The sequence below is a fragment of the Gracilinanus agilis genome, chromosome 2 (assembly GCF_016433145.1).
Source record: "Gracilinanus agilis isolate LMUSP501 chromosome 2, AgileGrace, whole genome shotgun sequence".
Classification (NCBI taxonomy): Eukaryota; Metazoa; Chordata; class Mammalia; order Didelphimorphia; family Didelphidae; genus Gracilinanus; species Gracilinanus agilis.
In genome coordinates, this window is record NC_058131.1 from 461,110,050 (window position 1) to 461,125,107 (window position 15,058).

The following is a 15,058-nucleotide window of genomic DNA, read 5'->3' on the forward strand; positions in this document are numbered from 1 at the left end:
GAGGACAGTGAAAGCAAAGCAAACACAGGCAAAGTCCAAAAGAAAATTATGGACTAGACATAGATTCTGGAAGAGCTCAAAAAAGGGGGAATTAGGAAGTCTTAAATTAGACCAGATCCAACAAATGATAGCTACACAGACCTACTATGACCCTGAACTGACACTTATTTCCAAGATAAACTATTAGACCTCCAAGGGGAAAACTAAGAATTAATGTTTCTCTTTACCCCACTTAAATCTATGAAATACTGTTTCTTTACTCCTAGCTTGTTCCTCACTTTGACATATATATGTATATGAATATAAAATAAATGTTTTACTGTCCATAAAACAAAACAAAACAAAAAAAAGTGTCTGAGGCTGAACTTGGACTCTGGTCCTCCTGACTTCAGGTCTGGTGCTCTATCCACTGAACAATCGAGCTGCCCTCTCCCAGAATTAGCCCTGTTTCTTCTACCTCACTCAAGTAGCTGGGTGACAGGGATTATGACATTTAGGTGTTGGAACTTCAGAAGACATCTACTGTTGTTAACAAAACTAGGTGTTGCCATTACTTAAAGAGGAGCATATGAGCAGGAAAAAAATGGTGGTTATGGCTTCTTATTTGCAAATGCCAATTCAATAGAAGGGTAGTAGTAGCTTATCTCTTTTGTAGTTCCCTTCACAACAAAAAGACAGTTTAGAATGGCAACCTAGCAGATCCCAAGGCTTTCATTTGCTACTCTCCTTTGTTGTCCTCTCCAGACTGAATCTTGCTATGGCCTCCCTACTTATTTGTCTTTCAGACCAATGAAAGCTGCTATTATTCCTTCATATATATATATATATATATATATATATATATATATATTTTTAGAATGTAAGTTCCTTGAAGACAAGTACTGTTTCTTTTATATTTGTAGCCTTAGGACTTAGCAGAATGTTTGGCACATAGTTACCCATATAAGAATATTTAACTGGCTAACTGAAACAAATTTTTGTAATGAAATATAATGGATTATTACTGTGTTGTAAGAAAAAATGAATGGGAAGAATTCAGAGAAGCCTGAGAAGACTTTTCTCAACTGATGCAGTGGCATATATAGAACTAGGAAAACAATAAATATAATGACTGCAAAAATCTAAATGAAGAACAAAAAAAGGAAATGCAACATGTCTTCAAACCTACTTGTCCAAGTCTAATTTCTCTCTCAATCTTCAATCTCACACCTCCAACTGCCTATTAGATATCNATATTTTTTTTTTAGAATGTAAGTTCCTTGAAGACAAGTACTGTTTCTTTTATATTTGTAGCCTTAGGACTTAGCAGAATGTTTGGCACATAGTTACCCATATAAGAATATTTAACTGGCTAACTGAAACAAATTTTTGTAATGAAATATAATGGATTATTACTGTGTTGTAAGAAAAAATGAATGGGAAGAATTCAGAGAAGCCTGAGAAGACTTTTCTCAACTGATGCAGTGGCATATAAAGAACTAGGAAAACAATAAATATAATGACTGCAAAAATCTAAATGAAGAACAAAAAAAGGAAATGCAACATGTCTTCAAACCTACTTGTCCAAGTCTAATTTCTCTCTCAATCTTCAATCTCACACCTCCAACTGCCTATTAGATATCTAGTTCTGGATGTCCCAAAGACATCTTAAATTCAACGTGTTCCTTGTTTTCCCTACTAACCTATTATTGTAGAAGCAATTACTAAAACTATTAAAAAATGCACTAAGGGAACAGCTAGGTGGCTCAGTGGATTGAGAGCCAGGCATAGAGATGGGAGGTCCTGGGTTCAAATTCAGCCTCAGATACTTCCTAGCTGTGTGACTGGGCAAGTCACTTAACTCCCACTACCTAACCCTTACCACTCTTCTGCCATAGAACCAATATAGAGTATTGATTCTAAGATGGAAGGTTAAGAATTTTTAATATCTAACTGGGCCTTTTTGTAAGTTCCTGGTTCTCCCCTGAATGGCCAAACCAAATAAATCTAATCTTACTTCCACATGACAATCTTTCAAATATCTTTCAAATATCTTCTCTTGTCCAGCTTAAACTTCTCCAGTATCCTCAAGTGATCACATAATTTGACAGGGATTCAAGGCTCTTCATCATCCAGGTTGCCTTTTCAAAGCCTTTCTTCAATCAGGGTGTCCCAAATTAACCACAATATACCAAATAGGTCTGCCCAGGGCTGGGGGACAGTAGCATTATCACTCTCCTTATTCCTGGTAACTATCAATTCTTTATTCAGCCCAAGTTCACATGTGCCTTTTTTGTTCTTTATTAATGTTTTATTTTTCCCCACTTATGTGTAAAAACAATTTTTGAAGTTTGTTTTCTAATATATTTTAATATTTTATTTTTTAGAAAAATTTTCCATGGTTACATGATTCATGTTTTTACTTTCCTCTTCACCCCCACTTCATCCCACCCCTCCCATAGCTAACACACATTTCCACTGGTTTTAAAATGTGTCATCAATCAAGACTCATTTACATATTATTGATAGTTGCATTGGTGTGATCATTTCAAGTCTACATCCCCAATCATGTCTGCATCAATCCATGTGTTCAAGCAGTTGTTTTTCTTCTGTGTTTCCACTCCTGTAGTTCTTCCTCTGAATGTGGGTAGCATTCTTTTCCATAGATCCCTCAGAATTGTCCTGGGTCACTGCATTGCTGCTAGTACAGAAGTCCATTACATTCTATTTTACCACAGTATATCAGTCTCTGTGTACAATGTTCTCCTGGTTCTACTCCTTTCACTCTGCATCAATTCCTGGAGGTCTTTCCAGTTCACATGGAATTCCTCCAGTTTATTATTCCTTTAAGCACAATAGTATTCCATCACTAGCATATATCACAATTTGTTCAGCCATTCCCCAATTATGTTTTCTAATATTTTAAGCTTCTTATTCCATCTCTTCCTACATTACTCTTTCTCTGAGATGGTAAACAATTTTCTACTGATTATACAAGTGCTCACATGTGCATTTTTGAATGCTGCTTTGTATTTATACTGAGCTACCAGTTCACTTAAAAGCTCACCTTTTTTCAGACAAATTATTATCTAACTATGATACCCAATCCTATACTTATGAAGATGATTTTCTTGAACTGAAGAGCAGGATTTTCCACTTATTCTCACTGAAATTCATCTTATTAGATTCAGCTCAATGCTCTAGTCTTTAAAGACTTTTTGGATTCTGTTTCTGTCATTCAGTGTTATTAGCTATCCTTTGCATCTGTGATATATGCAAATATGATGAGCATTCCATCTTTGCTTTTAACACAGACACAAAATTTTAAAAATGGTATAGAATCAGACACAGATCCTTAGAACACTTTACTGAAGATCATTTGCCAAAGTGACCTTCAATCATTAATGATTCATCTTATGAATCTTGAATTTGTCTTAACTGTTCGATTACCTGGTCTATAGAATTTTTTAATCTCCCTTAAAAGAAAGACATTAGGGACATCTAGGAGGTCTAGTGGATAGAGTCAGGCCCAAAGATAAGTGGACTTGTGGACCTGGGTTTAAATCTGGCCTCACATACTCCTAGCTGTGTGACCTTGGGCAAGTCATTTAACACCAATTGCCTAGCCCTTACTGATATTCTAAGCCTTGGAACCCATACTCACAATAGATTTTAAGAAAAAAGGTAATAGTTTTTAAAAAGGCATTAGATACTTTAACTATTCCTTTATACAATGAGGTTTACAGTGGATAGAGTGCTGGACCTAGAGTCAGGAACTCTTGAGTTGCAGATATGATTTGGGATGTAGACTCTAAACAATCACCCTAATGCAAATATTAATAATATGGAAATAGGTCTTGATCAATGACACATGTAAAACCCAGTGGAATTGCTCTGTGGGCTACAGTGGGGGGGGGGAGGTTGGAGGAGGGAAAAAACATGAATCATGTAACCACAGAAAAATATTCTTAATTAATTAAGCTTAAAAAATAAAATAAAATGTATGCAAATGATAGAGACAAAGATAGATAGATAGATAGATAGATAGATAGATAGATAGATAGATAGATATAACTTTTAGAACTGGTTCTAAAAGTTAGGTTCAGAGATCGGAGAATGACAATAAAATGATCTGTGCCCTCAAGGAGACTATTCTACTGGGGAAATTCTATACATACACACACACACACACACACACACACACACACACACACACACACACACACCTATACCTATATATGATGAAGCAGTTCATTCTATACATGGGGAAAAGGGTGTAGACAAATCCATGGACCGTAGTTTGTGAAGGGAGAATAAAGGCATGTGAACTCTAAACCAATCTAATACAAAGATGTGTTTAGAAACCATAAGAAGTATCTTGTCAATTCTTTTCTATACTATCACAAAAGGAATTTCATATCCAAGCAATCAGTGGTTATTCATTTATACATTATTTGTTTGCTTATTTCATTCGTTAGATTGTGAGATCCCTGAAGGCAAGAACTATTTTTTTCTTCTTAGGACTTTGCTGAGTATCTGATATAGGGTAGGTGCTTAATAAATGTTATTGTTAGTGTCTCCAGGAAGAAGATTATCAAGGAAAAATTTCTCTTTTGTATCTATTTTTCTCTAAGAGTTCTCCCCATTTAAGACAGAACGATCTCTCTTTTAGTGTACAGAAAGTTTTCATGCTGAAAGAACTTTTGAAAAAATATTTTCTCCACCATAAAAGAAATTTTTTATACAAAACTTTTTTATTTCACAGAAAAGACTCATTCTAGATTAAAATCCTCAAAGGGATTTATAAGTGAGATTCTCTAATATGGAACAATAATCATCAGCAATCATATGCAAGAATTAGCACTTGAGTTAAGAACATTTGGCCACTTAAAATCAGGAGGTAAAAACACAGAAACTAACTGAAGCAGGTGGTAGGCACATGTTACAGTGGGGGGGATTCGGGGTGGGGATTAGAATGTGACCAGATCATAGCTTAAAGATAACATTTTTATGGGATAAAATTTAATGAACATGTGGAAATGGAAAATGCTCAGAAAACAGAGCTATTTCCATTTTAAATGAGGACAACAGTTCTGTACCACCAGCTGTTTAGAGTTCATTGAATGAGTATCTAGTTGATAAGGGATAATTACCTCTTCCCTACAGGAGGTGAAGTGTTTCTCATTCTACAGACACCTCTGATGAATGGCCATGAGAAAAAGAGAACAAAACTACATGTCAAGATCAGTTTGGTTCTTAATGGTTTTCTTGAAATCTTGATTTTTTCCCCTGTCTTTCCTAGCTTAACTACAGGAAAATTTGTACCTTGAAATGCACATTTATATCAGGGTGTCATTTTGCTTCAACCTCCTCCAATCTTAGAAGATAAGCAATGGGGTAGGTAGGTGGCTCAGTGGATTGAGAGCCAGGTATAGAGAAAGGGTTCAAATATAGACCTTAAATACTTCCTAGCTGTGTGACCCTGGATAAGTTATTTTACCCCTATTGGCTAGTCTTATTATTATCCTATTAGCCACTCTTCTGCCTTGGAACCAATACTCAGCATTGATACTAAAACAACTGTATTTCAAGATCTGTTTGGTTCTTAATAGTCTCCTTAAAATCTTGTTTTTTCTATCTTTCCTAGTTCAACTGTATAAAAATTTGTACCCTGAAATATATACTAGCATCAACTTCCTCAAACTTAGAAGATAAGCAAAGATCACTACCTGCAATAACAATCTACGGCAGTACAAAAAAGTATTCAGAAGAGGAAAAGACATTATATTATTAGCATAACTTTAATCCAATTATTTTTGTTAATTATTAAAGAGTCTACTATGTGAGAAAACCAAATATAGTTGGAATCAGACATATGATTAAGAAAAATTCCATAAACTGATTGCACCATATGTGTTGTTTACTGTTTGGAATGTAAGCTCTTGGAGGGCAGAGGCTACTTTTGCTTTTATTTTTGTATTACCAGTGCTTCATTTATTCACAGGTCAATTGTGATTGCTGTTATGTATATTTTCTGAGCTAAAATGTTTACTTTTACAACCCTTTTTAGTGTTTTTGTTCATCCTCTTAATTCCAGCTTACTGCTTAACCTAACTTCCTTACCTGAAGATATGTTATTCTCCTCTGGACCAGTTCTGTCAGGCCTTTGGCTTCTTTTTCTCGCCAATCACCAGCACCATCTGCTTGACTGAGGTAGTACAGATCTGTCATTATTGACCTATAAAAACAAGGCAACAACAGACATCTAACTCAAAGATATCGGATCAGAAATCTAGGTAGAACTAATTAATAAAATAATATCTTCCAATTACATGAATTTATCAAACACCTTGAGGTGAATAATATATGCTACTTATTCTAATATTTTCTTTTCATTTTTCATTGAGATTACAGAGTTGTACAGTAGGCCTTTAACATCCACATTCAATACCTAATGAATTTTTAGTATTGAGGCAAACATTTGTTCTAGGTACAGAAAATGGTCTACTTTGTTATTCCGGTGTAGAAGAAACAAAAATATTTAGATCAATAGATGAATCTTCAAGTAGTACCTATTTCTATATTTTAAGGCAGTTTTTTCTAGCTTCTGCACATCTGCTCTCATATTCAGTCATCATGAGTAGCTGAAGAAATATAAAAAAGGGCAAGTTCTCTCATGACTCATATGTTGGTCCAATCTAATGAACTGACTTTGAGGTACTTGCTTAAATTGTATTAGATTGTGTGCAAAATCACTGAGACAGAAGGAAGGCCAGGAACAAGCAAGAAAGCAAAATTACGAGTTGAATTTATCATATTCTTAAAAATTAAACTGTACACAACAGAGATCTGTAGTATCATGTATAATGGTAACTGGTCAAAGAGTTCAGTCTTTATGAACATGCAAACGGTGCTTCTGATGCAAGTCCCCATATGGAAGATGCTGAGGAGCTTGCTTCTGGAGAGAGTCATAATGACAGATGCTGGGAGCATCTTAAAGGAGATCTGGAGCATGAGAAAAATTCTGTTACTTGTTCTGGTTTGCCAACCAAGTGGCAAGGAGGAACCTGTCCAATGAGCTACAATTACAGAGGTGGTACTGGAGGGGAGACAGACATTCAAATGGCACTAATTAACCTGGTTCCATTCTCTCTGTGTAATATCTTCCAGGCTGATGGCATCCCATTAGTGTCCCAATTTTGCCACATAACTAATTTCCTTTATTGCCATAATGGCCAATCTGATAGGTGTGAGGTTCCAAAGGTCAAAGAGTGAGTCATCTGAGGTCTAGTAGTCAATGAATGGAGCTTATGTTTGGTTCTGCAGCCAACCCAACACCTAAGTAGTCAGAAGCAGCAACTTTTGGGACCCACCCCAATGGCAGTTCAGACAAAAGCTCATCCAGCAGAGATGCTGCCTTTGGAAATGAACTTGGTGCCATATAGAAACTGCATTAAGCCTGATCTCACTTTCCCCCAGAGACCAAGCAAGGTGTTATGATGGAGAGAGAGCCTCTGATGTGCTGAGGAGAAATGTTTGTATGTATATTCTTGATATAACTTGTAAGCAAGTATCTCTTTATGAAAGCTAATTTATGTTAACTGGTTAAATAATCATTAGCATCTAACAGTAGGGACAGTGGGCCTGGGGGAAATAAAACACACTAGATTGGAGGTTCAAGGTGACATCATTAGAAAAGGGAAACCCCAACCTTTCAGTTGTACCCAGAGGACCCTGAGAAAGCAAGGCTTGCTTTGGGGAGAGCAAGGCAAAAGATATGCTCACTATGCATGTAGCTTTATTTTGGAAATTCCCATTTTATTTGGTGTTTGTTAAATTCAGAATAAAATACATATATTTTTAAAAGTCAGTAAGAATTCCAAGAAATAAGCCAGTGTAACATCTGTACAGGTAAGACTTCTCTATTATTTTGGTAAGCCCTTCTTCATGCCCGAAGCAAAAAGACATTTGTGTTGGAATACTGACACCCCATTTCCCATCTCCATGCCTTTGCAGTGGTTGCTCCTCATTAGAATCCTTTCCCTCCCCCATCCTCTTGACTCTTAACATTCCTAGATTCTTCCAAAATTTAGCATGAATGCCATCTGCAGGAGGCCTTCCCAGTCCCCCTGCCTTCTTGAGCCTTCCTCTCAATGTTACCTTCCTCCTGCTCTCTATGTGCCTATTTAATTACATGCTGTTTCTTTCATTTGTAGGTAAGCTCCTGGAAAACTCACCTGCAAATATGTCTGCCTTTTTTTTTTTTTTTTTTTTTTTTTTTGCATCTACAGGGCTTGCACAGTGCATGGCACATAGTATAAATGCTTGGTGATTGGATGACATAAGTGGGGCTAGAAACCAAGAAAAAGAGAATGATGCAGTGAACAGTGCACAGAACTGGAGAGATCCCTGTGCATCATCTGTGCAGTCTCAGAGATAGCCATGTGCCTTAAGGAACTAGAGTCAAATGGTGATATTGGCAATGGTGACTTGGGCACAATGGGGAGGTCAGAATCTTGCCCCTACTAGTACCAGACAGACCAATGTGGCAGGAAAACAAGTGCATCAGGGAATAATAAGACAAAGAACCATAAAGGATAGGAGAAAAATGGCAGACTTTGCCCTTGTTGGTACTAAAGAGACCTTTTATAGAAAGCTTGGTGAAGTGGAAAGAGTTCTGAATTTTGAGTCAGAGGAACTGGGCTTGAGTCCTAGATTTGCCATCTCCTACAACTTTTCTAACTTTGAAGAAGTTATCAAACATCTCTGGGGCCCAAGTGTTCACATCTGTAAAACGAAAGGGTTTCTGATGGTTAAAGTACTCAGGCTCAAATGTACTCTTTATTTTTGGAGAACAATATAAAATTTGTCCTTTATTCAACATGTTAGACTGAGCAGTTGCAAGAAAGCTGGAGACTCTTCAAGAAGTCAAATTTTACTTTTTTTAGGGTTTTCCTGACTTGAATGAATAGAGGAGGTTTAACTATAGATGTGAGAAACTCTGAAACATTTGGGTCCAATCAATATATATTGTAACATAAATTACACTAGTAAGAAACTTTAAATGGAGAAAGATTTGGGAATCGCCAGGAGATGGCCAAATGTGTCATGAGAGATATTTGAAGCCATAGTAGTTGATATTATTAAGGGAAAGAGTAAAATAAAGCTTAAGACAGAACACTGGGGAACTCAATATCATTAGAATGTGGAAGAAGGTAGAAAAACCAACAGTGGAGACAGCAGAAGTAGAGAGAGAATCATGAAAAGAAATTATCAGGAAGAAAGGACTGATCAGCAGAATCAAATGAAAAAAGGTGACTTTGTTGGGAGGGGGTACTAAATTACAAAGATATTGGAAAGAGTTGTTTTAGCAGATTAGTGAAGATAAAACAGGATTATAAAATTATAAGAGGTAATTACTCAGGAAATTAGAATACTCAAAAAAAATTTTAACCTTTTAGAATCAATACTATGTTTTGGTTCCAAGGCAGAAGAGCATTAAGGGCAACCGGCCCGTGGTTACATGCCTAGGAACTGCCCCCAGGATATTCTTTTTAGGAGAGGACATATGAGAATAGCTTTAGAGAATAAGTTAGGTCAAGGGGAGACTTTTTAATTGTTGTTCTTTGGTATATTTTTTTAGCACAGATGTTTGCAAGATAAGTGGAAGGTACCTCTAGAGAGGGAGAAATTGCAAACAAATAAGAGAGGATGACTGATGCAGCAAGATCACCATGGAGATTAAAGGTTTGGGATCCCTATAAGGAGATTCTCAACCTGACATATCTATAGAATTTTAGACACAGATTTAAATCTAAAAAAATATATTTGAGGCCACTGAATCCAACCCTCCCTAGATTTTAAAATTAAGAAACTGAAACCCTGTGAGGTTAAGTGACTTGATCAGGGTCCCAAAGCCAATAAGTGTCTAAAGCAGTTTATTAACTCATCTCTTCCTAAATCCAAGGATAGTCTGTTAATCATTTTATCACCTAGTTTTTATCCTCTTACTTTCATAATCAGTAGAGATGATATTCAAAGGGCCAAGACAAAAGATGCAAAAAGGTATGAATAAAAGAGAATAATAATGCAGTGCTTAAGAATTTTAATTTCTTATGAGACACAGCACATGTATAGCTTTTATCAGATAACTTGTCATTTGGGGGAAGGGAGAGGAAAGGAAGGGTGGCAGAGAGAGCATCTGGATGGTAAAATATCAGAAAACATGTTTAAAACTGTTTCTAGGAGTAATTGGGAATAAAATATAAAAAATAAATAAACCAACATCCAAATTGGGGTGGGGGGAGGAGTCAAAGACACAACTTGTGGCACAAGTCACTAAATTTTTTTTTTTTTATCCTGGGACTCCATTCTAGGAGCATAGGGCCACAACCAGTAGGCAATAGGTCACACAGTCGCTCAGGGTCACCCAGCTGGGAAGTGTCTGAGCCTGGGTTTGAACCTAGGACCTTTCATCTCTAGGCTTGGCTCTCAATCCACTGAGCTAGCCCAGCTGCCCCTACTTTAGGTTGCAGTTTCTTTTAGCAGATGTAGTTTTTACAGGGTGGGGTTGCTAGCCCCATGCCCAACCCTCCTCCTTTTTCATCCGGGCTAGGGACCGTCCTTAGCCCAGGAGTGGTAAGGGTGGGCGATAGGGGTCAAGTGACTTGCCCAAGGTCACACAGCTGGAAGTGTCCGAAGCCAGACTTGAACCTAGGACCTCCAGTCTCTAGGCCTGGCTCTCGATCCACTGAGCCACCCAGCTGCCCCCCCACTAAAATTAGCCTAAGACAATCTATCAGTTTACTACAAAGGCCATTCACAACATTATAAACAGCCAAATAAATGGCACTCTGAGCTGCTGGTTCCATAATCACATCTTCTTGTTCATATAAAAAAACTCCACCTTGAACCATGAAGGCTATGGTACCATCACCAGGAGTTGTAATAGTTAAACTTTCATTTTCCCCAAAAAGCTTCTGATTAGTTGAACTTCAGGAGCACCTTCACTTTGTTTCCAACATTGCCAAGTATGAACTACTATAACATTTTCTAATAGTACTGCAAGAAAGAAGAACATATATGTATATATAATATAGGTAGTGATATGTAATATCAATAATAGATGATATAGGCATGATATGAATATATGATACACATGCTAAATGTGGCATATACATATTTGATAAATATAGTTAATTCATTTAAATAGTGTTTGAAGGTTTGCAAAGCACTTTAAACTTGTTAACTCATTTAATCCTCTCAACAGCCCTGTGAAGTAGAGAAGCTAGGTATAGTTTGATCAGCCCTCATGTGTAGTCACTACAGCCCTAATTCCCATAATATTCATGAAGAAAGTCAACAAAAATTTACTCAAATATAACAACATTGACTTAGTATGCCTAAATCCCATAGTTTTTTAATTTTTTATTAAGTTATAGAGTCATTCATATGAAAGCAATGGTCTCCCACTAATGGGAGCACTTTATAGTACTGTTAATTTTTATTTTTTAAAGCAGTATGTTTCTCCCTCAAATTTTACATTTACCTCTCAAGAGCTAAAAATGAGCTATTATATTGATACATTAAGTAAAACCACTACATTGTCCTTAGCTAACACATAATACCTTTTAATAGTCCCACTGAATAAAGCAATACCATTAATAAGAAACACATGCATGTAAAAAATCACTGCCATAGCTCAGAATATAAATGCCAAGTTGTTACTGTTTGTGACTAAATTAACAATGAACTGGCTCCATATAAGAGCCTGACACAGTAGGGTTGTTATCAGGTGCTGCATTTTAAGCATTTGTTTAATGTATTCACATTAGTAACTAAAAAGGAACTTTATAACCTGGTTATATCCATTTTCTCCATCTACAAACAAGGTAATGGGTAAAGAAAAAATAGGATTATTAATCAAATTTTTCTTACTTATTATTCTCAGTTAAGAATCTGCACATTTTCTGTTTATGTAATAAAGTGATTTTAGTCCAAAAAGCAAAAGATTTCAGATTCCTGCTCTCCTTAAGTCACTGAGGAGTTTATTAACAGCCAAAGGAGATAAAAGCATGCATGTGTATGTATATAAGTTATCTATACTTGTGTCTCCTTTATCTTTTCCCATTTAGTTTTCACCCTTTTGTAATCTTTATTTCTGTCCTCAATACTCAACTAACATTGTTAAGTAATACTTAATTTTAGTATCTTCCTTCTGAATCCACCCCTATTTTATTCTGTATTTTTCTTATTTGTGCATTGCTGATTGCACATGGACTCTCCCATTAAACTGGGAGCTCCTTGTCAGAAGGAACTGATTTTTACCCTTTTTTTGTATCCTCAACACTTAGCAGAGTGTCTGATCCATAGTAAATGCTTATCTTGGTTAACTGATTAATTGATTAAAATTACCATGATCAACTGCTAAAAGTAACGGTCCTTTGTCCCTCCTCCTTCTTCTTGTCCTCTTGGCAACATGTGACATTGTTTAACCTCTATTTCTGGATCTCCTCTCTGAAGAGAAACTTTTGGACTCCACAGAGAACAACAAGAAATTCTATTGTCTAAATGTATAAAAGTGCTCTAGGAAGGCCTTCAACACACTGGGTGAATCCTCTGTGGATCAACTACTATGTGATAAGAACTGACCAAGATATGAAGGTAAGGTAAGAATCCGTACTGGTATGGGTGAATACTGCTTCAATGAAAGCATCAATTCACTTACATATTGAATTCTTTATTGTTAACAAAGCAATAGTACTGAATTCAGTTCAAGGCACCACATTTTACAGGGGTCATGGACAAGCTGAATCTTAACCAGAAAAAGATGAAAAGGATGATAACAGAACTCAAAAACATGCCATATAAATTAACCAGATGAGTTGCAAAAATGTTAGTCTAAGAAAGAGGAAATATGGCAATCATAAGACCAGGCCTGCAATCATTTACAAAGCTTTTATTTAAAGGGAGGATTAAATGTGTGTTTGACTCCAGAAAGCCCTAACTTAGTAGGAGCTGTCTGTTTGTAGAACTGAATTGAACTAGAGCCAATAGGCAGCTGAGAGGCTCAGATTTTTGGTTCTGCATAAAGAAAAATTTCCTAATAATTAGAACTGTCAAAAATTAGAACACAGTCTGCCTAGAAGTGCTTAGTTCATCTTCACTGAAGATCTCCAAATAGTAGCTGGATGATTACTTGCTTAGGATATCATAGATGAGATTCATTATTTGTGTGAGGATAGGGTAACATATCTCCTTTTCAGCTCTTAGGACTGTGGTTCATGTGATCCTCATATTCTACAAAGCAAGATTTTTTTATTTTTCTAAGGATTCAAAGGGAGAAGCTCTAGACCTGAATTTGTGGTAGAGAACCTTCTTCCTTGGATGCTTATTGGCTTCATTACTTATAATATAGTCTTTTTTTTTAAACCTTTACCTTCCATCTTGGAGTCAATGACAAACTACTCAAACAGTATCTTTGCCAAGAAAACCAAGAGTCAGACACAATTGAAAATGCTTGAATGACAACAGAGGAAAAGATTGTATACACAGATTATAATACTATAAATGAAAAGAAAACAAAAATGAGACCGAATGACATTTGATTATAATGACTAACCTTAACCCAAGAGAGGAGAATGGGAGATGAGAACCCTTCACTTCAGTTGGAGAAGTGGGATACAATGTGCATACCATGCCACATATACTATCAAATATAGATACTGTCAAGTTGGGTTGCTCTGTTTTTTCATTGTTACAGGGGAAGATTTATTGAGGGGAGAAAAAAGGAGGGAGAAGAAAGGATCCAGAAATGATTGTGATATCAAAATCAATAAACCTTTAAAATTTTTTTAAAAAGAAACATTAGTCAGTTAGTAGAATGCAGAGCTGGAACTTAAAGAAACTAGAATAGGGATTATGAAAGAGCTATTGCAAAAAAGGGCTAATCAGGATCTGGACTAGAGTAGTAGTGACCCAGAGAATGGGAAAGGAGCAAATCTGAGAGATATTTCAAAGCAAGGATAATGAAGGCAACAATGGATTTGATGTATCTGTTAAAGAAGTGGCTAAATTCAGAGATAATTCTAAGACTTTATCCTTGTGATAAGAATGGGACATGCAAACAGAGAAATAGTCAATTAATATATATTACTTAAGTTGGTTAGCCTTACAAATTATACACACTTTGATGCAGTAAATCTCAGGAGCTATACTACTAACAATATATTTCAGGAGTTTGGGTTTAAATAAAAATAAGCACGATGGGTTTTTTGTTTTGTTTTGTTTTGTTTTAATTTTTTATTTTTAGAAAAATTTTCCATGGTTACATAATTCATGTTTTTACTTTACCCTTCACCCCTCAAACCCCCCCACACACACCCATAGCTAACTCACATTTCCACTGGTTTTAACAAGTGTGATCAGTTAAGACTTATTTACATATTATTGATAAGTTACATTGGTATGGTTTTTTTGGGTCTACATCCCCAATCATGTCCTCATCAATCCAAATGTTCAAGCAGTTGTTTTTCTTCTATATTTCCACTCCTGTAGTTCTTCCTCTGAATGTGGTTAGCGTTCTTTTCCCTAAATCCCTCAGAATTGTCCTGGGTCATTGCATTGCTGCTAGTACAGAAGTCCATTACATTCTATTTTACCACAGTATATCCGTCTCTGTGTACAGTGTTCTTCTGGTTCTGCTCCTTTCACTCTGCATCAATTCCTGGAGGTCTTTCCAGTTCACATGGAATTCCTCCAGTTTATTATTCCTTTAAGCACAATAGTATTCCATCACCAACATATACCACAATTTGTTCAGCCATTCCCCAATTGAAGGGTATACCCTTGCTTTCCAGTTTTTGCCACCACAAAGAGCGTAGCTATGAATATTTTTGTACAAGTCTGTTTGTCTATGATTGCTTTGGGGTACAATCCCAGCAATGATATGGCTGGATCAAAGGGCAGGCATTCTTTTATCGCTCTTTGGGCATAGTTCCAAATTGCCATCCAGAATGGTTGGATTAGTTCACAACTCCACCAGCAGTGCATTAACCTCCCAATTTTGCTACATCCCCTC

At 36.3% G+C, this 15,058-nt stretch overlaps 1 protein-coding gene across 1 annotated transcript in view; it reads right to left on the minus strand.

Moving 5' to 3' along the window:
• FUT8 (fucosyltransferase 8) overlaps nt 1-15,058 on the minus strand; it is a 387,285-nt gene that overhangs the window by 130,090 nt on the left and 242,137 nt on the right. Inside the window, exon 7 of the mRNA XM_044664838.1 lies at nt 6,103-6,217. Within this exon, the coding sequence (XP_044520773.1) occupies nt 6,103-6,217 (115 nt within the window). The remainder of the gene's footprint in view (nt 1-6,102; nt 6,218-15,058) is intronic.